This window comes from Equus przewalskii, chromosome 19, assembly GCF_037783145.1.
Source record: "Equus przewalskii isolate Varuska chromosome 19, EquPr2, whole genome shotgun sequence".
NCBI classification, from domain to species: domain Eukaryota; kingdom Metazoa; phylum Chordata; class Mammalia; order Perissodactyla; family Equidae; genus Equus; species Equus przewalskii.
Window position 1 is genome coordinate 61,126,814 of NC_091849.1, and position 27,048 is coordinate 61,153,861.

General features: G+C 38.2%; 1 protein-coding gene across 8 annotated transcripts in view; it reads left to right on the forward strand.

Moving 5' to 3' along the window:
- Positions 1-27,048, forward strand: part of ADGRB3 (adhesion G protein-coupled receptor B3) — a 644,987-nt gene that overhangs the window by 328,821 nt on the left and 289,118 nt on the right. For all 8 annotated transcript variants that reach the window (XM_070584837.1, XM_070584838.1, XM_070584839.1 and 5 more), the window contains one exon: positions 2,982-3,090. In XM_070584837.1, the coding sequence (XP_070440938.1) occupies positions 2,982-3,090 (109 nt within the window). The remainder of the gene's footprint in view (positions 1-2,981; positions 3,091-27,048) is intronic.

Sequence of the window (27,048 nt, forward strand, 5' to 3'; positions counted from 1 at the left end):
TGGGTATATTTAGAACAAATGTATAATACCCTCTTTACAACAAGACTGCAATTCATCAGATGGTGTTATTTACTGTGAGTTCCCAACTTGAACAAATAATGAATGGTGGCAGAACTTTGTCAATGGAAAATCCTGAATCCACAATCCATCTATTTACTTGTGATTTTGAGTTGGCTGTATTCTTATCGTTTAAATATTTTTTTTTCAGTAGTGATGATCCTTAGTGCTTTTTTAAAAATAACTATTTGAAATTTAAAAAAAACAACTGTTTGTAGCTTTTACTAAAATGTGTTGTCATAAATGTAGCCACATGGTAAATGAACCTCCCGAATTTGTGGCCCAGGGGGTGACCTCTTTGGAAATGAGCTGTTTAAAATCTACCAAAGATAGTCCCTTGTGGGTCCCCTTATCTTATCTTAGAGGAATAGCCTCAACGAAATGCAATATAAAACACAGCTCTGTGTACGTTTGGAAAACTGGCTGAGGAAATGTGAATACTGACAACACAGGGTTGTACAAACAGAATTTACACTTTTTAACAATAGAGCTATTTCAAAACTCATTTGCTACACATCAGCCACAGTTATGGAGGATCAAACTATATTTAATTAAAGCATCCTCCTAAAAACATAGTATACTAGAGTGAAAAACAAACTACACTCTGTGTAGCACTATTTTATCCACCATCATTGTGGTTGGAGTTGACGAGTCCATTTCAGTTAAGGCAAGCCATTTCAGTCATGCTATTACGTTCTGTATTTCCTTGTTATACTGAAAATTCATGTGTCTCTACAACAGGAATGGGCAAACTGAGGCCAGTGAGCGAGTCCAGCCTGACACCTGTTTTCTAAATAAAGTTTCAGACTATAGCCACACCTACTCATTTACGTATTATCTATGGCTGCTTTGGTGCAAGGAGGACAGAGTTAAATATTTCCAGCAGAGACCTCATGACCACAAAACCTGAAATATTCACTGTCTGACCCTTTGTAGAAAAAAATTTACCAACCCCGGCTCTATACACTTGATACTGTTGGCAAAATATAATTAAAAACAAATCTGCTGCCAACCTAGTAAACTTCTCCACAAAAGTAGAAGAGAAACAAAGCAGCTTTACTGTTAAATAAGCATTAAACCAGAATGTGATGCCCATCCCAGGCAACCCACTAGGAGATGGAAAGGACGGAAAGAAATCCCACCCTCATACAGACCTGTGTCCTCCAGATAAACAGTAGGAGGACTTGACAGCACGGGTTGGCACACACGGTTCATCCTAGCTTCCCTTGGGAATTGGGTGACCATCTTGTTAGTTAATTGGCTTTTCCAAAGAAAAAATGAATTTCTTATAGTATCTTAAAGACTGAAGAGGACTTTGCAACTTAGAGCCAGGCGCCTGCTGAGGTTAGATTCCCACCCTCCGCAGCAGCTGAGAGCTGGGGCTCTGTCCTCCCTGATGGTTGCATTTCAAAGAGAGACAGTCCTGGCTTGTCTAGCTGGTGAGAGCCTAGTTAGCTTTTAAAAGGATTTACTTACATTTCAAAAAGACAGACAAAGAACTTAACACTTACTAGTTTTCTAAAGTGAAAGCTCTGGGAAAGGAGGAGGGAGCAGGCTTGGGGAGGGAGTCCATTTCACCAGCGAGAATTAAGCCTCTTATTTTTAATTTGTATTTACCCTTACACTGCACGTACTCACATACACAGACACCTACACAGAAACAGGGGAAAAGACAGTAGTAGCAGGAGCTTGGAGCAGATGGAAATCTCATGCACATTTTTAGAATGGGGGTGATGAGCTTTCAGGATTCATATTTAATGATTGGAAAGGTAGGTAAGATATAGCATTTCTCCCCAAATCTTTCTGAAATTAAAAAAAAATTACAACTATCTATGCCATACATTTCTAACTGTAGCAGCCATTGTTCATGTCTTCAAGTGTACCTGAGTAATTATATTATGCATCCTCGCGTCTGATTTTCGGATGGGAGCAGCACCGAGCTCCTGTAGAATGTGCACACTGTGCCTGCTATCCGCCCTGCCGGCCTGTCTTCCTCCTCCTGAGTCCCATTCCACTCTTACTGTGTGCTTTCCTGCTAATCAGCGTCGGTTCCTCTTCTGCACCGGCCTTTGCAAATACAACACCACTAAAACTCCCTAATCCACTTAAACTTTCAAGGCTGGAGGCTGCAGTGGTGCTGAATGGCTAAAAGAAATGAGCTTCACTTCAGAAGACTTTCTGCTGTAACGTGGTTATGCAGTGCAGGCTGACTTGACAAGCATCATGGCTTACACGCTAAAATCATGTGACCTTTTAACTGGCCTCATGTTCCACACACTGAGCTGTTGCCAGAGCAGGTCGTCTTTAAGAAAGCTCTCATCTGCTTCTCGTTTGTGGAGTGACAGGGCGTTGGGTCTGTTTTGTGTGTGTACACATGCAGCATCGACACTAGAGCAATTACGATGATCGTAAAATTGCTGACACTATTATTCGTACAGTGACTATTATAATTATTAGAAATAAATGTCTCTCCCAAGATGTTTATTTTGCAGTGAACTTAATAGTTTGTAAATATCTTCAGGATGGCAATAATAGTTGTTTTTCTTCCTGTGTCCATCTTATAGATGCTAAGTAAAAAATGTGACAAACCCAAAATTTTAGTGTTTGTTCTATGTTATTATTTAAGTGAGGAAAGGAGTCCATCAAAAGTAAAGACATGCTATTTCTAAGTATACAATCTGTTAGATATTTTGAATTTCCTTCGGGTTAACCACTGCATGGTGTCACCTGCGAAGTTCTTGCTGTGTGACACCTGGTGTCATTCTCAACTATTGGTTCAAAAAGATACAGCTGTTGCCAGTTATAGACAATTCTTCAGATAAAGGAGAGCTCATTTATGACTTCATTGTGTAGTTTTCTAAAATTGCAGTTATATATTCCATTTTATAGACCTTATTTCATCTAACCTTTGCTTATCTTTGTAGATTTATCCAGGCTCGATAGAGTTAATGCAGGTGATCGAAGATTTTATACACATTGTTGGAATGGGGATGATGGACTTTCAGAATTCGTACTTAATGACTGGAAATGTAGGTAAGAAATAGGATGTTTTCCCAAAATCTTACTCAAATTAAAAAAAAATTGCAAGTATCTGCACCATACATTTCTAAGTGTAATATCCATTGTTTGTATCTTTAAGTATATGTGAGTAATGTATTATAATACTTGGTATCTGATTTTTAGACAGACCCAGCCACATACACATTACACACACAAACACACACACACACAGGTTAGTATGCATCTGCATGCGTTTGTATGAATTTATATGGGCCTAGTTGTGTTTGTCTGCACATGTACACGTAAAGGAGAATACGTACTTTTTTTTCCGTTTTTCCAAATGTTCATTGCTATGCAGTCTAATGTTGACATTATATTATATATGCTCTAGTGAGCTTTTTAAAAGATGAGTCTCCATAATCTTCCATACATTGTTCATGAGGATGCCGAGTTACTTTCTTGGGAGGCGTCCCGAGGAGGTGCTGAGTCTGCATGGGCTGTGGAACACTTCAGAACACCTGTAAGGGTCCTGATCGTGGGGCTGTTGCTGCGGTTTTCCTGAGTCACTTCCAGGGCACAGTGGGCCTCTCAGCCCATCTGAACTGGATTCTGTGACACTCAAGAACATCAAGTGAAAACATATTTCTTCCTGGAATTGCCTTTAACATAGTCTTTTAGAGGGAGGACAGTGAAGCAAAACCTACACACACTTTTATGGAGCCACAATTACATAGCCCACAACAATTATATTAACCAAATGACGCATTTCTCCTTGTAGTTAAAAAAAATGGCAAGAGCAAAAGAAATATTCTTAAATATTAGATACATTGAGTTGATATAGGTTTAAGGTTTTTCACTCCTTCAAAGCTTCCTTTCATGATGTCACTGTGCTTCAGAAAAGTTTTCTGTCATTTGTCTTGCTTTAGTGGTCGTCACATAAAGACCACTGAACTAGGGATAATAGCGTGTTTAAATAAACCTGTCTTACCTCACATTCTTGTCCATGGGATGTTTAGTTTTCAGTTTCTGGATCAGGAAAAGACCTCACTTGGTTGAAGGATAAACTAGAGGAGTTCAACTGGTACAGAACATAATTGTTTTTTATGATTAAGGCTTTCGGTGGTTCATTTTACACTTGATTTCTTCTGAAGATACTTTGATCCTGTAGGGACTCGATCTGATCCTAAGATATCTTCCACCAGGGTGACCTTAAATTGTAATGGCTAATAGCTAACTGCCGGTAAGATTCTGCAGGTGAGGATAGCCTACGTGATGTGGTCCCCAAAGGGCTGGAGACATCTCTGCACCCATACACCATCTTCATGTGGCATAAGGCCTGAAGTCAGATTTATGTCTTAACCTACCTTCCCAGTCAGTTTGAGGACCCAGACTTTTCCCTGGAGCAGGTGTTCAGTAGCTTGTGCTGGTTCAGGAACGGAGTCTGCTGTCCCTTGCCATGAGTGATGAGAAGAGAAAGGGACCAAAAATAGTATCTTTGTTGAAGGATGAATTCAGAAATCAGAGAAAATCCAAATTAAATGTGCATTCCAAAATGGCTGGGCTCAGAGAGGAAAGATCAAGTCTGTAGAAAAAGGGGGAGCATGTTGGGCTATGAGTATTTGGGCTCATGGAAGGAAGAAGCTAGAGAGTTTCTGGCATGCTGGTGGTTCACGCTGGAACCACTCTCCTCAGGACCTTATGACTTCTACGGTGAGGAAGGACCAGGAAGGCCTCTGTGCCAGATCAGACAATTCACAAAGTAACTTACAAGAAAAAGCAAGGGGAAGAAACAAAGAGCTATTGTTTTCTTGCTCCTTTTATAATGTTAACATCTAAGTCTAAAGGGCATTGCTAATTAAATGTATCATCAGGTCGATGCATGGCGTTTGTCCAAAATGTGTTTGGAAAAAACTTTAAAAAAACAAAGCTAATTTCAGAGTCTTATCAACTTAAATTTGGACTTAAAGTAGGCTGTTTGAACAATAGCATTATTAAAGTCTCTATAGCACTAGTATTATTTACTATAAAAATTCCATAAATTGTAAAAATTTATTCCTCTTTACCTTTCTTACCTGATTTACCAAAACTGTCTATTTGAAAAATGTGTGCATTATCTTTTTGCATTAAGATTATGTTATTTAGGTTTGTCCACTTCCTCTATTATCACTAAACTTTAAGAAATATATTAAGCATAGTAACTCAATGCAATTTAATGCTGCAAATAAAGCCAATATTGTCTTCAATCTTGTGTAAGGAGACTGTGATTGTTTGGCCTTCTGATCGCTTCTGTAGCACTAATTATCCACACACACAAAAAAAAGGTTATGTTCTGTGAATAAATATTCCAAACGTTATTATACTACCCAAAACAGTATTGCTGGTTTCCCCAAATACTAGCCCAGGGACTGACTTACTATAGTTTGATGACCAGAAGAAGATTATTCTCAATAATATTTAGGAGTTTTCTGAAGCGTATCCATATATTAGTCAGGACTCTCCAGAGAAACAGAACCAATGGAACATACAGAAAGAAGTTTGTTTTGGAAGACGGGCTCATACAGTTATGGAGGCTGAGAAGTCCCGTGATCTGCTGTCTGCAAGCTGGAAGCCAGGAAAGCTGATACAGTAGTTCCAGTTCCAACCCGAAGGCTTGAAAACCTGGCAAGGCAATGGCGTAAATCTCAATCTGGATCCGAAAGCCTAAGAACCAGAAGCACCAATGTCCGAGAACAGGAGAAGATGGACGTCCCAGCTCAAGCAGGGAGCACACCTGCCCTTCCTCTGCCTTTCTGTTCTGTTCGGGCCCTCAGAAGATTGGATGATGCCCACCTGCGTTGGCGAGGGAGCTCTTCTTTACTCCATCTACTGATTCAATGCTAATCTCTTCCAGAAATATCCTCGTAGACACACCAAGAAATAGTGTTTTACCAGCTTTCTGGGCATCCTTTAGCCCAGTGAAGTTGACACATAAAAATAACCATCATAATCCACTAATGTCAAATTGGATAATATGGACAATAATTACTTGCTATTCATCTTCTTTATGTTATCCAATTTGATCCTAGTATATCTAAAACATGATTATACTGTTCGTCTCATATTTCCAAGGTTTTTGAACAGGGACACACAAAGAGAATAATTTACAGTAGAAAATTGTGAAATCTGTGAGTTGGCATTCATTTGTCTTACAGCCTAAGTTCAAATATTAATCCTGCAACACTGAGCTTGTTGTGCTGAGCACACACACATGCATTCACACAGCACGTGAGTGATAAATAGGCTAAGTAACTAAGAATGGTTGCCTATTCCTTATGGCCATTTTCTTCAGAGTGTATTGAAATAAGACGATTTAAAGAACTTCAAAAGATCATCATGTCTTTCAGAGAGATTACAGTTTTTTTTTCATAAAGCATGTATACATAGCCCCCTCATTTTTCTGGAATATAGATAAATTCCTTCAGAAAGAGACAGAGATGAATAGCCAAAAATAGATAGCATGATGACTACACACTTTAATAAGAGAATGTCAGAACCTTGCTGATAGCCTATTTTATTTCAACTTTAAATATAGTTTCAGCCTTTCTATTTTCCGGTTCCTGGTGTAGACAGAATGAGTTGGGAGCAGGGACAGTGCTGCCAGAAGACATATATAGCAAATAGACTAGCTGAAATGCTGAAACAATGTGGAAAAAGACCTACTGGAAAATGCAGTAGAGTGTGGAGTCCAGACTGTGGAAACAAACAACTTCTCGTGCCTCATCTTTGAGAACATGAGTCCTAAGACAGCACAATATTTATGTCTAAAATCATGGCCTTTATCTATCAAGATGAAAGTTCCTATAATCTGATTAAGATGGCAGGAAAATGAATGACGTATCTTGGAAAGATTTTCTTCAAAAATAGTTCAAATGAAGAATTTTAAAGCTTCTTTCATCTGAAAATGTCCCTACCTGTATCAGCTTTTGATAAACAAAATGCTCTCATATGCTAAAAATCTATACAAATTTTGTTATAAATGTGGGCTTGTTCATTTCTGGAGGGAACACGTCCATAGCTTTGGTTAATTTCTTAAAGGACTTAGGGTCTCAAAAAGTTTAATACAAGGCTTGGAAAAAATATTCTATGAACAAAGATGTTAAACAAGCCAACACATTTATAAAATAACTGAGTTTAAATAGAATATTTCTTTTTCATATTTGCATATGAATATGACATTCAAAATAGACACATCATAATTATAATAAATGAAAGTTAATGAGCTCTTACTAAAGACTAAACACTACTGAATAGCGTATATAATTATTGAATAAATGAATGAATAAATAAATATGAAATACTGGTAGCTAGAGGCTTCAGTTTTCAGTATGCCTCAGTTTATCATAAAATTGTGTTCTGAACATTCTAAATGTGCTACCTAGGTAAGTGGTTTTTGTTTCAGTAAAAAGTGTGAATTTTTCAATGTATTTTTTAAAAAATATTATTATCAATTATGTCAGGGGGAGCATATGTTAATATTATTTAATATAAGTTAGAGTTATTTTTCTCCAACAAAACTATTCTCTGAGAAGTTGTTTAAAGTCACTTTCACACTTTCTCATCAAACATTTTCTCTTCAGTCCCTTGCAGTCCAGTGTTTCTCTCATCACTTTCCTGACCTCCTCTCAGAAAAGTCTTCTGGAAACTCCTAATTGCCAAATTAAACCTCCTCCTGTATTCCAGCCTTTATGTCCCCTGTGCTTTACTCACCACTCTCTCTTTCTTGAAACTAAATTTTTTTGGTAACATTTTTGTACTTATTATGGTATAAAATAGAATCAAACGATAAACATTAAACTCATGGCTTGGAAATATTTAGATTTTTTTGGAGGCAGTAGCATAAAACAAAGAGGATTAAACACTAAAGAGGAAAAAGGTACACTATTTGAGGCCCAGCTGTTTGCAGTTCCAAAGACAGGTTAGAAAGTAGGAGATCTTCCATGATTGGAGTGGTAGGCACAGCATGCATTTCCTTTGTTCTAAAGATTTGTCTGATGTTGCAGCAGAGGGTTTCATAGTTTTTATTATGCTTTTAGTCACCTATGTTCCACAATAACTTCAAGTAGCATATTGTATTTACTTTATTTATTGGTAAGAATAGCCTGTTCTTTAGAAATTAATTGTTTCCGTTTTGGACCCAGAACTTGAACTGTATTCTTTGAGCTAATTCAAGGAAGATCAGTGATGTGTTGCGTGTTGCTAGCCCACTGACTATGTTCAATTAAAAACAAAAAGAATTTATCTCTTACTATAAGCAAAGCCTTTCCAAAGGGATTTAAGTCATTAAAATAAATGAATAATCTTCTAGCCTACAAGAAGATTGCAGTCTAGTTGTGGAATAAAAGAATTACATAAATAAATAAATACCAAGTACACTTTAGTATGTGTCATATAAACAAAATGTTACAGAGATTCATTCCAAGAAATGTTGTTCCATGTAAGGATCTAGAAAAACTTAGAGAAGGAAGCATTTAGTACAGGCTTTGAAAGATGGCTGGATTGTTGAAACTTCCACATGAAGAAGAGTGAGTGGCAAGAAGATGGTTGCATTCTTTTAGCAAAAACAGTACAGAGTCATCAAAGATCAGGGTATAATTAGGGTATACCTGGTTTATTTTGATGGAAACATATGTGTATGGAAGTAAAGGAAATGAAGTAAAATTGGACAGGCATGCTGAGATGTGGTGCTGGATGGTTCTGCATTCTGAAGACAACAGGGGGCTCCTACAGCTTGACCCCGTGGGAGCGGTGCTTTCGTAAGATGTATGTTATAGCACAAAAAGAATTTGTTGACATTGAGAAAGATTTTAAACATGGAGACTAGAACGCTTTTTACAATAATCCATGCAGGAGGTAAAGAAGACTTGAATTAGCCATAGTAAGAATAGAATCCAAAACATGGTTAGGAATTTGAGACTCTGTCTTAGGCAGAATGATAGCATTCCACAACTGAATGAGGGTCAGGGAGTAAGGAGGAGTGGAGATTGTATTCATTCAACAAACATTTGCGAGTGCCTTTGACAAATTGGTCTTTAGCTGCAAGAGTAACCCTCAAGTGTAAAAGTAAAATGTGGTCTGAGCTTTACTAAAGAAGTCAAATTTATGATATACACTGGATAATCAACTGGATGAAAAGTTATAGTATAGTATATAGTATAGTTTCAACCGTCAGGACAGGAATAAACAAGAAAAGATGTAAGGCGACGCCTATATTAAAAACCAGAAGTTTGGAACCGCGTGTGGTGTTGGAGGTTCACTAGTCTTATTGTGACCATTTCACAATATACACAAATATTGACTTATTATGTTGCACACCTGAAAGTAACATTTTATATGCCAATTATATCTCAATTAAAAAAAAATCTCTGTATGAGTGTGGAGAGATTTGTGGGATATATTATTACCTGAAAAAATATGTATAGTAATAAACCAGATTAAGAAATATGTTTTGTGTTCAAATAACATTTTAGACATTATACTAGAAGGAGATTATATAAGTTATAGAATAAAAATCAATATTGAGGGTAAAAAAAACCAAAGCAAAGAATCATAGCAGGTGTCAGAGTAAGAATAGTCACACGTAGTAGGTATAAGGAGTTCCAGAACAGCACAGAGTAGAACGAGTGTCGTGTAATTAATCGGAGAGAGAGAACATTTCAAAATGAATGCTGTAGTTAATGTCAATTGCTAGTAAAGGTGAGAGTATTAGGGTTGAGAAAAATCTTATGTGATTGCCAACGGAATAACGTAAAAGTTCTCCAGGAAAAGTGCAGACACCATGAACAGGATCTAAATTTCCACGCTCTTCAGGTGGTTTCAATGGAGCACCCCCTTGCATTTTGATACTGTTATCTCCAGGGATTTGCTTTGCACAGATGAATGATGCTACACCCACTACTGCTATCTCACAACTGCTCCTTAGGCATTATTCGAAGTTGACAATATCAGATAAAAAAGGAATATTTTCTAGGCTAATAATATCTCAAAATACAGAATGTTGTAATTATTAGCTGTAAGAAATGTCAGAAGGTGTCCTTATGAATAAATCCTAATGGATATAAGGTTCTGGAAGGTATACTTTCAGTTCTTCTCTCCTAATCCAGTAAGGCCAGTGCCTTGAAAACATTAGAGTTAAGACGTTTTTCTTTGCCAAGCTAAATGTCACTGTCTATCCTTGGATTAGAAATATGAAATCCTGGTCTCTTCAGAATGAACATTCATACGTGCTATTTCCTGAAATTGAATCCAAATTCAATCTGAAGAATGGCGTAATACAATTTTGCCATCTCTTTTTCTCTCCACGATGCCATCTCATCAGTATCAGATCTATGTTATTTCTTACGCTCACTGGTAAATGTAATCATTTTTGGTAGAGTATCTTGTTCTCAATTGAAAAACCAACTTTCAATCTGATGATGTAATTATAAAAACAAAGTTGCTTCTGTTTCTAGGCTGATTTTCCTTTCCGTCACAGCTTAGTTTTGTGATTCATACATCTTCACCACTTGTTTAACTTCCTTTCTTTAAAAACAAGACACTTGTAGTCAGTTGACACCAAGCCTGAGAAATACACGATTTAGCATCTTTTCTTGTTTATAATGTAGCGCCTGATGTTGGTTCAGTCAGCTAGACATGAGTCTGAAAGTGTCAGATTCTCCCCCCACCTCATGGCTCTCAGCCACTCTTTCTTGCTAGACACGTGAAGCAAGTGGTGTGTTTTTCTGTAGGTCAGAAAGAAAAAACTAAAAATACCTGTTGTTTTTATGGTACTAACATACCGGTTCCCTTGAGAAAATAAATAGTTCAAACATAGTTTTAAACTATGACTTGGAAAGATATGTAACACTATAAGTTATTTATTTCTCATTTAATAGGAATTATCTCATTATATTTTCTATGATCCACTTATTCCAAATGGTTAGGGGTAGAAGTACTGGGGAGGTTGGTATGAAAGGCCCTATCAGACCCTTCTAGTGGCAACCAAAGCATGATGCTCAGAGGATGTGGATGATCTCTCCCCCACCCAATTGAGAACACCGTTTTAGATGCTCCCCAGTGTCAGTATAATAGATTGGTTACGATTCATGGATTTAATTGGCTTTAAGAGGTCTTAAACATTCATTCAATAAATACGTGCCAGGTTCTGCTCTAGGTTCTGAGGATTTCTCAGGAAACAAATCAGACAAAGCTCTTGCTCTCATGGAACTTGTCTTATAGCAGAGACAGATGTCAGACAAGTACCATGTAACATGCTCAGGGTTATAAGCGATGTGGAGAGAAAGAAAGCAGTCCATCAGGGTAAGGGATAGAGCATGAAGAGAGGACGTCATTTTAGGTTGAATGGTCAGGGAAGGCCTCTGATCAGAGAAGTGATATTTGAATATAGACTTGATTGCCTTGAGAGAATGAGAACCACGTTCTGGGAACAGAACATTTCGAGCAGAAGGAACAATAAGTACAAAAGCCATGAGGATCCATGTGCTTGATATATTAGAGGCACCAGAGGAGGCCAGTGCTGTTGGTGTGGCAGATGGAGGGGCCAAGGGAGGAGATGAAGTCAGAGAGGGTGTGGGGAGCCAGGCTATGGAAGGCGTTTAACTGTAGATCTGAACCAGATGCAAAACCACGGAAGGATTTGAGCAGAAAAATGACCTGATCTGATCTATGTCCTAAAAGGACTGTTCTGACTTTGGAGAGGAAACTAATAGACTTCAGGTGGTGTGAGTGGCTATAGATAGACAGGTAGGGTATTTATTTCAATAGACCAGATGAGAGGGCTCAGTGACTTGAACCACGTGCCTGTGGAAATAGTGATCAGAGGTCAGATGCTGGAGGACTTTCGATGGTTGATCTGACAGAGTTTACAAGTGGCTAGAAATAGGATGTGAAAAAAAGAGGGGTCCTGTAGACTATAAACAAATGTTGAAAACCAACTTTGGTGACTATTTTAATGTTTCTTAAGTTTATGATCCAAAGCAAGCTTGTTTTGGTTTAGATTTTCTTTTCTTTTTCTTTTTTAAAAAAATTTTTATTGAAATATAATTACATATAGCATGTAAAATGTAAAAACATATAGCATTGTATTAGTTTTAGATGTACAACATGATTTGATATATGTATATATTGCTATATATATTTGATATACGTATATATGCATACATATATGTATATATCTATATATAATGTGTATATATGTATACACATGCGTATATGTATATATGTATATATATTGCAATATATGTATATATATTGCAAAATGATTAACACAATAAGTTTAATTAACCTGCATCACTAAACATAGTGACAAGTGTTTTCCTGTGATGAGAACTTTTAACATTTGCTCACTTAGAACTTTCAAATATCAGTACAGACTCATTAACTACAGTCACCATGTTTATTTTTTATATATTCTTGTTCCTGTGTCCAACATAAATCCTTGCTCTTGTATTTTGAGCAATTTTATCCTTTGAAGTCATCAGCATTCTGTTGTCATTCCACCATCTGAATCCTTGGATAAAAGCTAGAATGAATTGTTCATTAAAATTACTTTTTAAAGCTGTAACTCAGATTGAGCTGCCAGTTAACAAATGAAATAAATCCTCCTTTCGCTACCATTTTTGTGTTTCTTCTTCTATTTATTAAGTCGTGGAACCTCAAGAATGGAAGAATGCTTCAGGGACAATCAAGTCCAGCCATAGACTGGTCAGTTCATTAAATATTTAAACTATTTTGTATTTTTTTAGTAAAAATTTTTTAAAAATAAATAAAAGTTTATTTTCCAAGTCGGAAAGGTCTTCGCAGAGAACCTTTCTCTCTCCAGCTTGAAAGTGTTCTTGGCGGTAGAGTTCCAGCCCTGGATGCCATGCTGTTACAGTGTTTCAAATGATCAGTAGGCCTGTGTTCTTTTAGAAGTTAACTGGGGTGAAAATAGTTATATAACATTTCCAGGTTTATCTAATCTGTTTCTGCAGCCATACTCAAGGACACAATTATTCATGGAGCATTATTAAATAAGGCTTCTTGTTGCTGAAAAACTCAAGCTAGAAAACAATGTTAATGCCGTTCTTTCTCATTCCAAGTAAACCAGATGGCCTAAACTTTCCCTCTCTCGTCCCTGTATTGTGCTTGTCCTGGCTCTAATCTTGGTTGCTCTGTTGTGACTCTCTCCTGTAGTCTCCAGATCGTTAACAGCTTCGCTTCTTCATCCTGGTTTAATTTACCATTAAGAGAGTCTACATGTTGCTACTCTGGAATACCTCTTTTCTTACAGCCTCTTATGTGTACATTGTTTCAGCATACATTTGAATGAAAATCCCCTGGTATCAGGCAGTGGCTATTATTCTAAGGAGCTCTTTTCAGAAGTGCTATTTGAGTACAATGCATAGGAAAATGTTTTATTTGTTTGTTTTTTGTTTTTCTCCTTTTATTCCTCAGGCTTTCCAAGAAAACGTTTGGTAAACCATCCCTTATGTTGTATAGCATTTCCCAAATTCGCACTTCCACAAATATTCTTGACACTGTTTACTCCTAACAGCCTTGCTGCCAGAGTGTTGAGGGCACCCACACAGGTTTTCCTACATCACTGCTCCCATTCAGAGTGGATGCATTTTTATCCCTTTGATCTGAGTAATTGAAAGTTACAGATTTGTTTCATTGTCTCGCTCACCCAACCACACTCTAACCTCCATCTGTTATATAAAGAACTTCACTGTAGTTTTTGATATGACTCTAGGGAAATCTTACTCATATATTTCATATTTTTACATTAAGGTAAAATGACTTGACCTTTATTTTCTTTTGTAGTAATATTTTTCATATATATCTACTTTATTAAAACATTTAAAATTGTTTTTATTGTTAATTATACGTTTTTAAAGGATGCCTGAATTATACCTTTAATAAATCTTTTAGTTTGATGTAGTCCCATCTGCTCATTTTCTCTTGTGTTTCCCTCGCCCGGTCAGACATGGGACTTAAAAATATGCTGCTCAGACCACTGTCATAGAGCGTACTGCCTATGTTTTCTTCTAGAAGTCTCATGGTTTCGGGTCTTACATTCAAGTCTTTAATCCATTTTGAGTTGATTTTTGTGCATGGTGTAAGGGAATGGTCTACTTTCATTCTTTTGCATGTGGCCGTCCAGTTTTCCCAACACCATTTATTGAAGAGACTCTCCTTTCTCCATCGTATGCTCTTGGCTCCCTTGTCGAATATTAGCTGTCCATAGACGTGTGGGTTTACTTCTGGGCTCTCAATTTTGCTCCATTGATCTGTGTGTCTGTTTTTGTGCCAGTACCATGCTGTTTTGGTTACTATGGCTTTGTAGTATAATTTGAAATCGGGGAGTGTGATACCTCCAGCTTTGTTCTTTTTTCTCAGGAATCCTTTGGCTAGTCCGGGTCTTTTGTTGTTCCATATAAATTTTAGGATTCTTTGTTCTATTTCTGTAAAAAATGTTGTTGGAACTTTGATAGGGATTGCGTTGAATCTATAGATTGCTTTAGGAAGTATGGACATTTTAACATGTTAATTCTTCCAATCCAAGAGCATGGAATATCTTTCCATTTCTTTGTGTCTTCTTCGATTTCTTTCAACAATGTTTTATAGTTTTCGGTGTACAGATCTTTCACCTTTTTGGTTAAGTTTATTCCTAGGTATTTTATTCTTTTTGTTGCAATTGTAAATGGGATTGTATTCTTAATTTCTCTTTCTGCTACTTCGTTGTTAGTGTATAGAAACACAACCGATTTTTGTACATTGATTTTGTATCCCGCAACTTGACTGGGCAAGAGAATCAAACAAACAAAAATGACCAAATGGCACTACATCAAACTAAAAAGTTTCTGCACAGCAGAGGAAACCATCAACAAAACGAAAAGACAACCTAACAATTGGGAGAAGATATTTGCAAACCACATATCAGATAAGGGGTTAATATCCAAAATATACAAAGAACTCATACAGCTCAACAACAAAAAAACCAACAATCCAATTAGAAAATGGGCAAAAGATCTGAACAGAGATTTCTCCAAAGAAGATATACAGATGGCCAACAGGCATATGAAAAGATGCTCAACATCATTAACTATCAGGGAAATGCAAATCAAAACTACAATGAGGTATCATCTCACTCTGGTCAGAATGGCTATAATTAACAAGACAGGAAACAACAAGTGTTGGAGAGGGTGTGGAGAGAAAGGAACCCTTGTTCACTGCTGGCGGCAGTGCAAATTGGTGCAGCCACTATGGAAAGCAGTTTGGAGTATCCTCAGAAAATTAAGGATAGATCTACCATATGATCCAGCTATTTCACTGCTGGGTATTTATCCAAAGAACTTGAAAACACAAAGGCATAAAGATACTTACACCCCTATGTTCATTGCGGCATTATACACAATAGCCAAGACATGGAAGCAACCTATGTGCCCATCAAAGGACGAATGGATAAAGAAGATGTGGTATTTATACACGATGGACTACTACTCAGCCATAAGAAATGACGAAATCCGGCCATTTGTGACAACATGGATGGACCTTGAGGGTATTATGCTGAGTGAAATAAGTCAGAGGGAGAAAGTCAAATGCCATATGATGTCACTCATAAGTAGAAGATAAAAACGACAAAAAAACACACAAAACACATAGCATTGGAGATTGGACTGGTGGTTACCATTGGGGAAGGGGGGACGGGGAGGACAAAGGGGTGATTAGGGTCACATGTGAGGGGATGCACTATAATTAGTGTTCGGGTGGTGAACATGATGTAATGTATCCAGAATTCGAAATATGATGTACATCTGAAAAAAATAAAAATTAAAAAAAATCTTTTATAACATATCTTAGCCGGTGAAAATTTCGTGAACATGTTTGTTACCCATTCAGTCTCCATCCGTTCTGTAACTGGTTAGTGGAGAATGCCTGGATAAAGACTAAATCTTTGGCTCTAAGAAGCGTCATTTTTTTTTTGGATTTTATGTTTACTGGTAAGATGCTCTTGGTCTAAAGAAACCTAATGAGATCACACAAAACTCAGCTGGAAGTGTACAATATGTAGAATGCATAGTAATGCTCAACAGCATTGGCATGTTAATAGGAAAGGTCGACTTCTGCCATAGCTATGCACATCTATGAGCAGAGTTTAAAGCCTAAAGGATGAAGTGCATTTAACAGCCATGGTGAAGATGCGTGTTTTAGCAGTACACCTTGGTGTAGTGGACGTGGATTGTGAAAGCTGTCCTGAAATAGAAGACCACAATTTCAAAAATTAAGATTCCTGGTGAGAATACAGACTGAGAATTCTGGAGTTTCTCACGTGCTGACACATAGACCTAACTACAAACCTTTTGGGTCTGAGATTTCTTTAATTATTCCCTATAAAGAACATGAGTTTCTGCAAAGAAGTTGCCCATGACTTCTGTGACCTAGGGAAACTCTGAAGAGGAGCTTTGTGTAAGGGGATGGGTGTTTGACCTCAGTTTGAGAGATATGGAAGAGAACTCCAACTAGGGAAAGGCTTTCAGAGATGGGATCAGCAGAGGGGCTGTGTGGGAAACTGAATGACTTCCCAGTTCCCGGGAGACATCACATCTAAAGTTGTTGAAATGATAGCTCTTCCCAGTGCATCTTGGTTCTTCCGTTTGAGATTAATTCCTTCAGAATCTGGTAGACTCACACTGACAGGCCGAAATAGAACCATAAAATCTAAAACCAGCTGAAAACAAAATTTGAATGTTATAAAATAATACCTCTGCTCTCTAGTGATTTATGCAATGAGGATTTGAAATTACTAAAACTGACATTCTGCATGCCTTCCTTCTGGTTTGGCTGTTCGACTGAATTAGAAGGATGTTGCTGTGAGTTTGTGTGAATATGAAACACAATTCCACTTTGACCGTCCCTATAGCAGTGATTGCTTATCTCTATGGCAATAGTGGTCTGCCTCTATAACAATAACTAGTGAAGGGAGAAGAGAGAGATTCCCTTCTAACAACTTTTTCATTTTTTCTATTTTTACGGTTTCACCTTTTCAAAAGTCTTATTTTATTTTATTGTACCAAAAATTCTGTGCTAAATTATTCCTCTTCTCCATTGCTTCCTTCCCTGAATTCCAAATAAATAGGTTCTCATCTGAATTTGACAACTGAAAACTCTGACCAGATTAAAGACTGGTGCTCTTTATGTCAATACAAGCAGGGGTGCCATTTTGTATCTAGGAAAACATGCTGGCATTGAAGCTAGAATTGGCTGCAAACTTTGGCTATTCCACTAGTAACTGACCTTCCGCAAGTTATTTCATCTCTAAATCTCTCAGTTTGCTCCTTTCTAAAGAGGAGATAATAATATCCTCCCTGAAGAGCTATTGTAAAGATGAAAGATAATGTGTATTTAGCACCTGGCGTGTAATAGGCCCTCAATAATTGGTAGTGGACGAATATAGGGCCAAATATGAGCTGTGCTACTGTCTGGGTGTGGGACTTGGGTCAGGTCACTCAGTCCCCGCAGCCATGGTCTGCTCCTCTAGGGAACTTCTAAAGTTTCTACCTGAATTTAATACCATAAGTTTTTCTTTTTCTTTTTAGTCTCAATAGTACACTTATTGTTTATTTCACAAAGCAGACCTGGATTCCAGACTTCTAGGCAGATAATATAAATACATCTAGAAAGCCATTGCCGCTGTGTCTATTTTAAAATGAGTTTGTTACACGGTTGTCTTCTGTGCTGTAATGACACGAAAGCCTGCAAACCCTTCAACGGTATGTGCGCTTTGCAGTCTTAAGAAGCTGCTCCTCTCCTCCTTGTATTTATTTGTCATTAGTCATATCCTGGCTCCTTTGAATGATTCGCACAGAGGAATCTTTTCGGCTTTAATTTTATAATTTCTGCCCCTTAATGTGTAATCCATCGCCTGTAATCTGCAAAATCGTATCAATTATTTCTACTTGTTGTTAGTGCCACGGAGTGGATTCTGAGTACTAGCGCCCCTGTGTACAGCACAGCAGCACACGTCCTAGTCTCTTTGCACCATCCTCTCACCTGCTGGCGCTCTATCAGACAATGCTCCACTGCTGTTCATAGGGTTTTCATGGTCACTTGTTTTGGAAGTGGATGACCAGGTCCTTCTTCCTAGTCTGCCTTAGTCTAGAAGCTCCATTGTAACCTGGCCACCATGAGTGGCCTCGCTGGTAAATGAAACCCCAGTGGCATAGCTTTCGGCATCATAGTAACACACAACCACAATATGACAACCAACAAACCGGTGAGGGGTTCCGTGACTGGGACACGAACCCAGGCCACGATGGTGAGAGAACGGGACCTTAAGCTCTAGACCTCCACTGCTGACAAGTTCTCTCTATAGATGCATCAAATAATTCTGTAGCATTACTATAGCCTCCTGAATTCATACGTGAATTACTTCTCTTTTGTCCTTAATTAGTGTCTTTTGAGCAGTAAAAAATATTTTTCTGCTTTAACCTACTCAATTTTTCATATGAAGAGTTTTAACTTTACGATTGTAAACACTTATGTGGCTAGTTAATGTGTTTTCTTTCATTGATCTTCTGTTTGGGTGTGTGGCATATGAATGTAAGAGAGCAGGGTGCCTGAGAGTGTTTGTGTGTATTTTTAATCAGTGTTTGCACCTGAAATGCAGTTGTTTTAGATACCCTTAAAGTTCGTACCATGGGCTTAGGGGGAAGTTTGAGGGATTTTAAAATTACATCAAAAATGAAGATTTTTTGATAAGTTAAACTGAATTGAAAATCCAATAATAACAAGCTTTAAAGGACATTTAGTTTTATTTGTTGGACAGTATTTTATTCAAGGTTTAGCTGATAACTACAAAATAGAATGTTGTAATTGTATCGACTGTACAGTTCATAAGGGAATGATTTTCATTGGATAATAGGTTATATATCCAAATACATGTTCTGAAATCAAATAAAGCCTGACACATTGAAATTATTAATAAGGTTCTAAAATGCAGTAGGAATCCAGAGGAATATAGTTGATATTAAGATACTGAAACATTTTCTTTGCCGCTACAAAATGTTTTAATAATCAACTTCAATATCCATGTGGGCTACTTTATTACTTTTTGAAATATGAACCTTCCTCCTTTTGAAGACTCTGTCTCCGTTATTTGAGAGCATTAACTGCCCTTTCTCGTTTTTCTAGGCAGTCTTCTTGCACTTTCTCCAAACTCATTGCCTGATTAATTCTCTTTTAACTTTCCCTAAGTCCTCCAATTTTTTCTTCATTTTACGTAAAGTGTAGTAATATTCTTGTTAAAGAGGATAACCTCTATCAGCTTTAAAATTTATTCTAAAAAAATCTATAATATTTCAAAAACAGCATATTAGACATATGGGATATTTACTTTTTAAATACCAATTTATTAGAAAAGTAAATACATTATAGTGTAATATAATTTAAACTGCATAGGTGAAGAAAATTGTGAATGATTGGTATGCCCTTTTTAACTGCATATAAATTATTGTAGTAAAATAGAGCCCTCAACTTAATCTTAGAGTGTGTGCTTTTATGAGTTTGTGTATGCACGTGTCTGGGGAGGAAGAGTAAACTATTGTTTGTTTGGGGATTTTGGGGGGGCTTATTTTGTTTTATGATCCAAAGACCAAAACTGTTATCTGACTTTGATGGGGAAGAAGTGATGTTCACAAATATAGAGCTCATGTATTAATTTTTTCAACAAAATTTGTTTGTTTATATTCTAACTGTAAACCCCTGAATCTCTACTGTAATGTCGTTAGTATCTAAAGGTTGTTTTTGCAGCATAATGATCCAAAACTACTCTATAAAGTGGGGTTAATTGTGCTGGTTCAGAGTGTATGGGGGGGTCAGGGGAAGTAATGACCCGTGCCGTCACTTAGGTGCTCAGGAAATGTGGCTTCTGTTGCTGCTGTCTGTCTCTCCTCTTTCATCAGATGATTACATTTGGTTGGGCACCTGTCTAACCTCAGTTCTCCTTATTTTGCAAAAGGCTGAGGGCCTATGGTTTCCTTTTGGTAAGATGAAATGGCTAAAATTCTATGAACAACTTGAAACCACCTCCTCGTTCTCATCTACATTATCTTGAAGTCATGCACTGGACCTGGCCCAGTCCTCCTCCCCGGTTAGAATTAGTCCTACTTTCCATTTCTTCCTTCACTCATCATATTAAATCAATATTTAGTAGGTGCCTGCCAGGTACCAACTATCCTCTTGGCTCAGAAGATGAGCCACACGTGCCTGGTCTCTTCCCTTATGGAGGTCACACTGTGGTGGGGAAAATGTTAAGTTTTTAAATATAAAACTTATGTAGATAAATGAATGAATAGATAATTTGTATTGTTGTATGTAATATAAAGAAAAAGAACTTTTAAAACCAAAATATATATAGGTAGATAAATAGGTACATAGATATAATTTAAATTGTGGTAAATGATATGAAGAAGAGAGACTTATCAGGATTCCTAACTTAGATATGGGAGCAGTGGTTGCTCAGCGCTAGAAAGTTCTCCTTGTCATTTAAGCCAAGACCCCGTGGTTGAGTAGGAGCTAGCCAAGGGAGGAGTTGGTATGAAGTAAGAGAATGTGAGTTTGACTGGAGAGCGGTTGTTAATGGGAAAAGTGATGAGCTAACATGGAAGAGGATGTCAAGGAGTGGGTCATGGAGACCCTGGAAATGATTCCATATCTTATACAAGTGTAACAGGAAACCACTGGGGAGTGACGTGGTTCAACTCTGCTTTAAAAATATTCTCACTGCAGGGGCTGGCCCCGTGGCCGAGTGGTTAAGTTCACACGCTCCGCTGCAGGCGGCCCAGTGTTTCGTCGTTTCGAATCCTGGGCGCGGACATGGCACTGCTCATCAGACCACGCTGAGGCAGCGTCCCACATGCCACAACTAGAGGAACCCACAACGAAGAATACACAACTATGTACCGGGGGGCTTTGGGGAGAAAAAGGGAAAAAAAAAAATATTCTCACTGCAGTTGGGGAGAGTGGATAAGAAAGGAGCAATAATGGAGGCAGTGAACATAGTGAGTTGTTTAACTTAGGCAAGATCTGATGGACTATTGTGTGGTAGTCAAAGTGGAGATAAGGAGGCAGCTTTAAGCTATGCTTTGGAAGAGAAACAGTAAGCACAGTAATGAACTAGATTCTGGGGATGAGGATGTAGACATGTCAAGGATAACTGGCTGTTTTCTGTCTTGAGAAGAGGGTGGATGGAGGTACCCTTTATAGAGATGAGAAAGATGGCACAGGGAAAGAGTATTTTGATGAAGAGTGGGTGGAAATCAAGAGTTAAGCTTCAGATATACTGTGATTGAGATGCCTGAAGACATTCAATTGAACAGCTCAAGTAGACATCTTTGGAGTTCATAAGAAAAGTTCTTTATACCAATTCTGCCCACGCTTAACTATTGGAGTGAAACCGTGTCTCACTAGATTGTAATCTCTTTCTATATAAGGGTCTTTTTCCTTTTCAATTTTGGATCTTCCACAGTATTTTCCACAAGGCAGAGAATGGTTGAGGTGAAAGATAAAAGGAAATTGGCATCTATTGTGTCTTATTGTGTTTAGGGAATGAGCTAACTGTCTGGCTTCATCCTCTTGAAAGGCTATTGATTTTTACAGATGGTCAAACTGAAGGGCAATTAAATGACTTGTCAAAGTCGCAAAATAATTGGAAAACTAAGTCTGTTTGTCCCCAGGGCCCAGAGGTATCACATTAAATCCCAATGCCTCCTAGTGAGCAGTTAGTAAACCTCGTTCATTAAAAAAGTATGTGGAGTGGTGTCAAACCACTCTATGTTAGGGTCCTATCATACAACAGCAAATAGGGACAGTTCCTTTCCTTTCGAAGACGGTGGTCCAATGTGGGAGGCAGATAATAAAGAAGCCTATATAAACTGGACAATTTAACTGTGAATAGGGCCATAAAGAAAATAAACAGGATGATGTAATAGAGAGCAATGGGAGGGAGTTGGATTTCCTTATATGGGGAGGTTAAGACAGACCAAGCTAAGGAAAAAGTAATTTGGCAGAAACTCAATGATTAAGAATGGAAAAGAATGTTCTAGTTAGAGAGGAAAAGCCCTGTGGTAGAAAAGAAAAGACTTGTGCAGCTTGCTCAGGGTGAGCAAAGCCGACAGCCATGCATAATGTGACTGCAGAGACAGACAGGAGCCAACCACACCGAGCCTTTGAGGCTGTGGCATAAGATTTCAATTTTATTCTAAGGGCAAGCTATCTAATTACTTCAAGGAAGGGAACAACATGATCTGATTTATATTTTTAAAAGATAAGTCTGGTTTCTGAGAGAAGGAATTCAGGGAACAAAAGTAGAGACAAGAAGGCCAGTCAGACTGCTCTCGAGTCTGCTCTGGTTTGAGGTTCTGGTGGCTTCTAGATAGTCATGGGATGGAGACAGAGGAAGTGCAGGGATTTACGGCACATTCTAGAGAGAAGACTGAGAGGATGTGTCGATGGAGGGGCCTTAGGAGGCCAGAGGAGAGCCAGAAGTACAGAACGACACTTACTTAGGATCTTGGCTTGAACGTCTGAGTACTTGGCACCTTCTATTAAGATGGGGGACACGGGGGAACAAAGTGCTTGGGTGGCAGGAGTCAAAAGTTCTGCCCAATAAACATTTGTTGAATTAAAGAACCACAATATTGGTCACATAAGATAGTTTTTCTTATATGATTTAATACCATATTTTCTTGCATGATTATTGCTTTATGAATTGTCTGTGGCTGCTCTCACATCCTACTAGCAGAGGTGGGTAGTTGCAGCAAAGGCCTGATGGCCCACAAAGCTGAAAATATTTACTATTTTAGCCCTTTATAGAAAAAGTTTGCCAATAGAGCGTGGCCCTAACCTAATTTTAGAGTATAGTTTTTGTTGTTTTAAACCACTGACCCATCTCCATAATCTTTATAAAGCCTTTGACTCCTTATAAAGTCATTCTGTCATTATTAAAACACATTTCTCTGTTCCTGAGTTACTTTACTGTTGTGATTTTCTTCTCTGTCTCTACGTCTCCATTAATTTTTGATGTCTTTCCCTGTTTCTTTCTCTTTACCCTTTAAAAATGAGCCTTTCCTGAACTGCATTTCTCAGCTTTTTCTGTTGTCTTCTCCAAATCCCCATAGCTCACCATCTCACTTTTTTCAGGTGTCTGCACAAATGCCAACTTACCAAGGAAGCTTTCCCTATTTAGTAAAGCTTCCCGACCCCACTCATCATTTTCTCTCACATCATTTATCATTACTGATGTTCTATGTGGTTGTATTTATTTGTTCCTTGTCTGTCTATCCCCAGATACTGTGCTGGTCCCATGAGGGCAGGGACTTGAACTGTTTTGTTGACTGATGTATTTCCAGTGCCCAGAACTGTGCTTGGCATGAAATAGCTCCTCAATTAATATCTATTGAATGAAAAAAATCTGTCCATTGTATTCTCTATTTAGGAGAAATTATCCATATCCACATTGTCAACTATTACTTCTAATTAGAAGGCATCTGATTTATATCTCCAAATTCTAAATTTGATCGTTCTCCAGATTTCTAGATCTTTTAGCCTACCATGTTATTTTCAGCCTTGTCTCCTACTACTTTGCCACCTAAGTCTTTTTGACCTATTAAATATTTCCCTAGGACATATTAAGTTTCTCATCTCATTCCTTTGCTCTTCTCATTCCTCCTACTGAGACACTACTATTCTGATACTTCTGGAACATCACAGACCTTTTCCAGGCCCCAGGTTTGCACTGGAAGTTTCCTCTCCCCTTAGCTCAGACTCAACCATCAAACCACACCCTAGATTGTACCTTCAGAGAGACTACGCTTCTTTGGCCAACCAACCATGCTCCATTGCATCAGTTGTTTCTTTCATGCCCCCTGAATTGTTTGTTCATTTACCCGTTGTGTGCATCCCCACTAGACCATGAGCTCTTTAAGGGCAAAGACTTTGTGTCTCATGCTCACTTGCTAAGTCCTTGGTGGGAGGGCAGTGTTTGGAACACTCCCAGGGCTCAGTAGAGGTTTGCTGGAGGGGTGAATGTCCAGAATGAACTCTTCAGTCGACCATGATCACTTTTGTCTTATCAGGTCACAGTACTATTCAATGCTATTACCACTGGGAATAGATGCTTCACTCTCTTGGGAGTTGTTGACTTCTGTTGTTGTTTCCTGCTTGTGTTGGTGCCTAACTCCTCGTAGGTTCCTGACTTATTTCTCTAGTAAGGTTTAAACACCCTTAAATATCAAAAACAATATATCATACAGACACATATACACATATGAAAAGAAAGTCAATAATGTTGCATATACAAATGCTCTCTTTTTTTTTATACCTGGGTAATTATCATCTAATGCTTCTTCCTCTGCAGGAATTATATTCCTAATTGCACTGGTTAGGAGAAAAGGAAGAATTTATTTCTTAAAGAATTTTCTATATTGACTTGTTTTTTCTATTCAGGTATACATGCAAAAATGATCCCCATATCACATTTTATTTTGTATTTATGTTAGGGGCAAGATCGTGAACTACTTGGATAGAGAAGATGAACAATTATAAAAAGTGCCTGTTTCTAAAAGTTCACAAAACATATCCGTTTAAAAAACTGAAAGGAAATTGGTATAATCAGCTTCAATTTCCCTCGCTATATTCTTGTAGCATAGAAAGAAAAGGGTAGTCAGAAAGAACACTCAACAGATAACAGAAAAAGTGCAGAAACTAAAATGCTTTTAGAATGCTTTCCTCTTTAAAGAAAAATTGCAAAAAATAGCTTCTCCAATGTTTGTGTAAAACAGAGGGAGGCAAACTTTTTCTGTAAAGGGCAAGAGAGTAAAATTTCAGGTTTGTGAACCACACAGTCCCCACTGTAACCGTGCAGCTCTGCCTGTTGAGTGAAGGCAGCCCTAGGCTCCATGGAAATGATGGACCTGGCTGTGTTCCAGTAAAACCTTATTTGTGGACACAGCTTTGAATTTCATTTAATTTTTACACGTCAAGAAATGTTATTCTTCTTTTTATTTTCTCAACCATTTAAAAATGTGAAAACCATTTTTTAGCTTGCAGACCATGCAAAAATAGCTGACAAGACAGGTTTGACCTGTGGGTTTTGGTTGGCAATTCCTGGTTCAGACAGCTCAGCTTGAAAAAAGTCATGTGTATGGTGCAGCTGTACCATGTGCCTCTGCGTGGTGAACCCTCCCAGAGAGGTAGGGGGCACCCGAGAAGAAGCTGAGGGGATCCTCCACAGAGAGCACTAGACCACGAGCGGGAAGGAGTGTGCCCTCCTGGGCAGAGGCTCCCAGGCTTTGAGACGGCTAATGGGTAAAAACACAATCTGAAGCTGATGATTCACAAATAATTTACAAGTTTTTTAAATTTTGATGCTGGAGAGGAATATCCAAAATGGTTAATTATTTAAAATTTCAATATATATAATAGGTCATTCAAGACTCACAAGTTGAAAAAAAGTATCCTTGATGTGCTACATAGCTACTTTCCTGACTGTCTATCTAGTTTGTCTACTTTTAAATATCAGAGGATTCTGCTTTTTCTCTTAAAAAAAATCTGTAAACTCCTAGTGGGGAGAATGTTTCTCATCTACATCTCTGTGTGCTTCTGGACTTGGAGATCCTACACTTGGTGGGGGTGAGTGGGTGGTGGAGACTGAACTGACTGATGGAGCCATCTAGAGCACCAGGTCCTTGCAGGTGCCCCTGTCTCCCAGCTTTGTTGCCTGGGAAGTGAGGGACCCTCACCATCCAATCCTAGCCTTTCGGGAAAGGAAACAGTAAATGGGAGAGGCAGGATGGGGAGAAGAGCACCTAAAAATCTGTCTGTCTGTCTGTTTCCTGTAAACCACTGTTGAAGAATTCTAAAATGAGATTTTTCATAAAGATGTTAGAACATAAAGATTATGCTGGACAAATTAAAGTATGTATACATGTATCAGTATTCCCTTTTGATAACCACTGTTCTTCAGTTGCATCATGGGCAAGAATGGAAGTCATGTGGAAGGAAAAGACTAGAGAGCCAGAGTACTAAATGCCAGGGATCACACCACATGCAGGCTCTGCTCAGCCCGTGTGTGCTGGCTGTGGGTCTACAAACAAAATTAATAGTTGCGCTCTAACACACAGATGCAATGCATCATTCCCTCCCTCCCGTATTTTTCTTACAGGATTTAAAAACTGTACAGGTGACCACCTAGCAATATTGAGTGATGTTTTCCCCAAGCAATTCCATTTTGATCACTGGCCAATTTTCTAATATTGATGAGTCAATACCCAGTTTGTAAGCTGTTCTCTCTGAATCAACGTGAAAAATGATGCAAACTTTCAATGTACCAGAAACATCCATGTAAGGAAACAGTGAGAAGGACAGCTTTGAAGGCCTCTCTTACTCTTCTTCTTCTGTCCCCTCTACGTGTGTTTATGATGATGAGGTGACCTCCCTTAGGAGTTTCCTCTGCTCATTTACAGAATGTGAGTCGCTGCGTTAAGCACTTAGGTCAGTGCTTAAAAGTAGAGCTTTTGAAGTTCTCTTTGCAGTCTGGGACCTTGGCTACAATGGGAATACTAAGTGTGTCATTCATGATGCAGTCATTTCCTTTCTCCATTGAGGCAATAGATTTTTAACCTGGCTGATCTTGTGTGACCAAATAGCCAGAGAGGGCAGCCCCTTCCATCTGGCAGAATCTACCAGAAAAAAGCAAGGAAGGAAGGGAGGGAGGAAGAGAGAGAATGAGTAAAAAGGAACCCTCGTTCAACTCCCTAGGTGCTACATTTAAGTTCTAAAAGATGAGCTCTATTTCTTTTAAGTGCAATTCCTGCCTTTGGTTATCCGAATATATTCAACATAAAGTTTTCCATAGTAATCTCATGCCTAAGGTCACTGAAGGACAACCAAAAAAGAATGTTTGATGCAAAATAT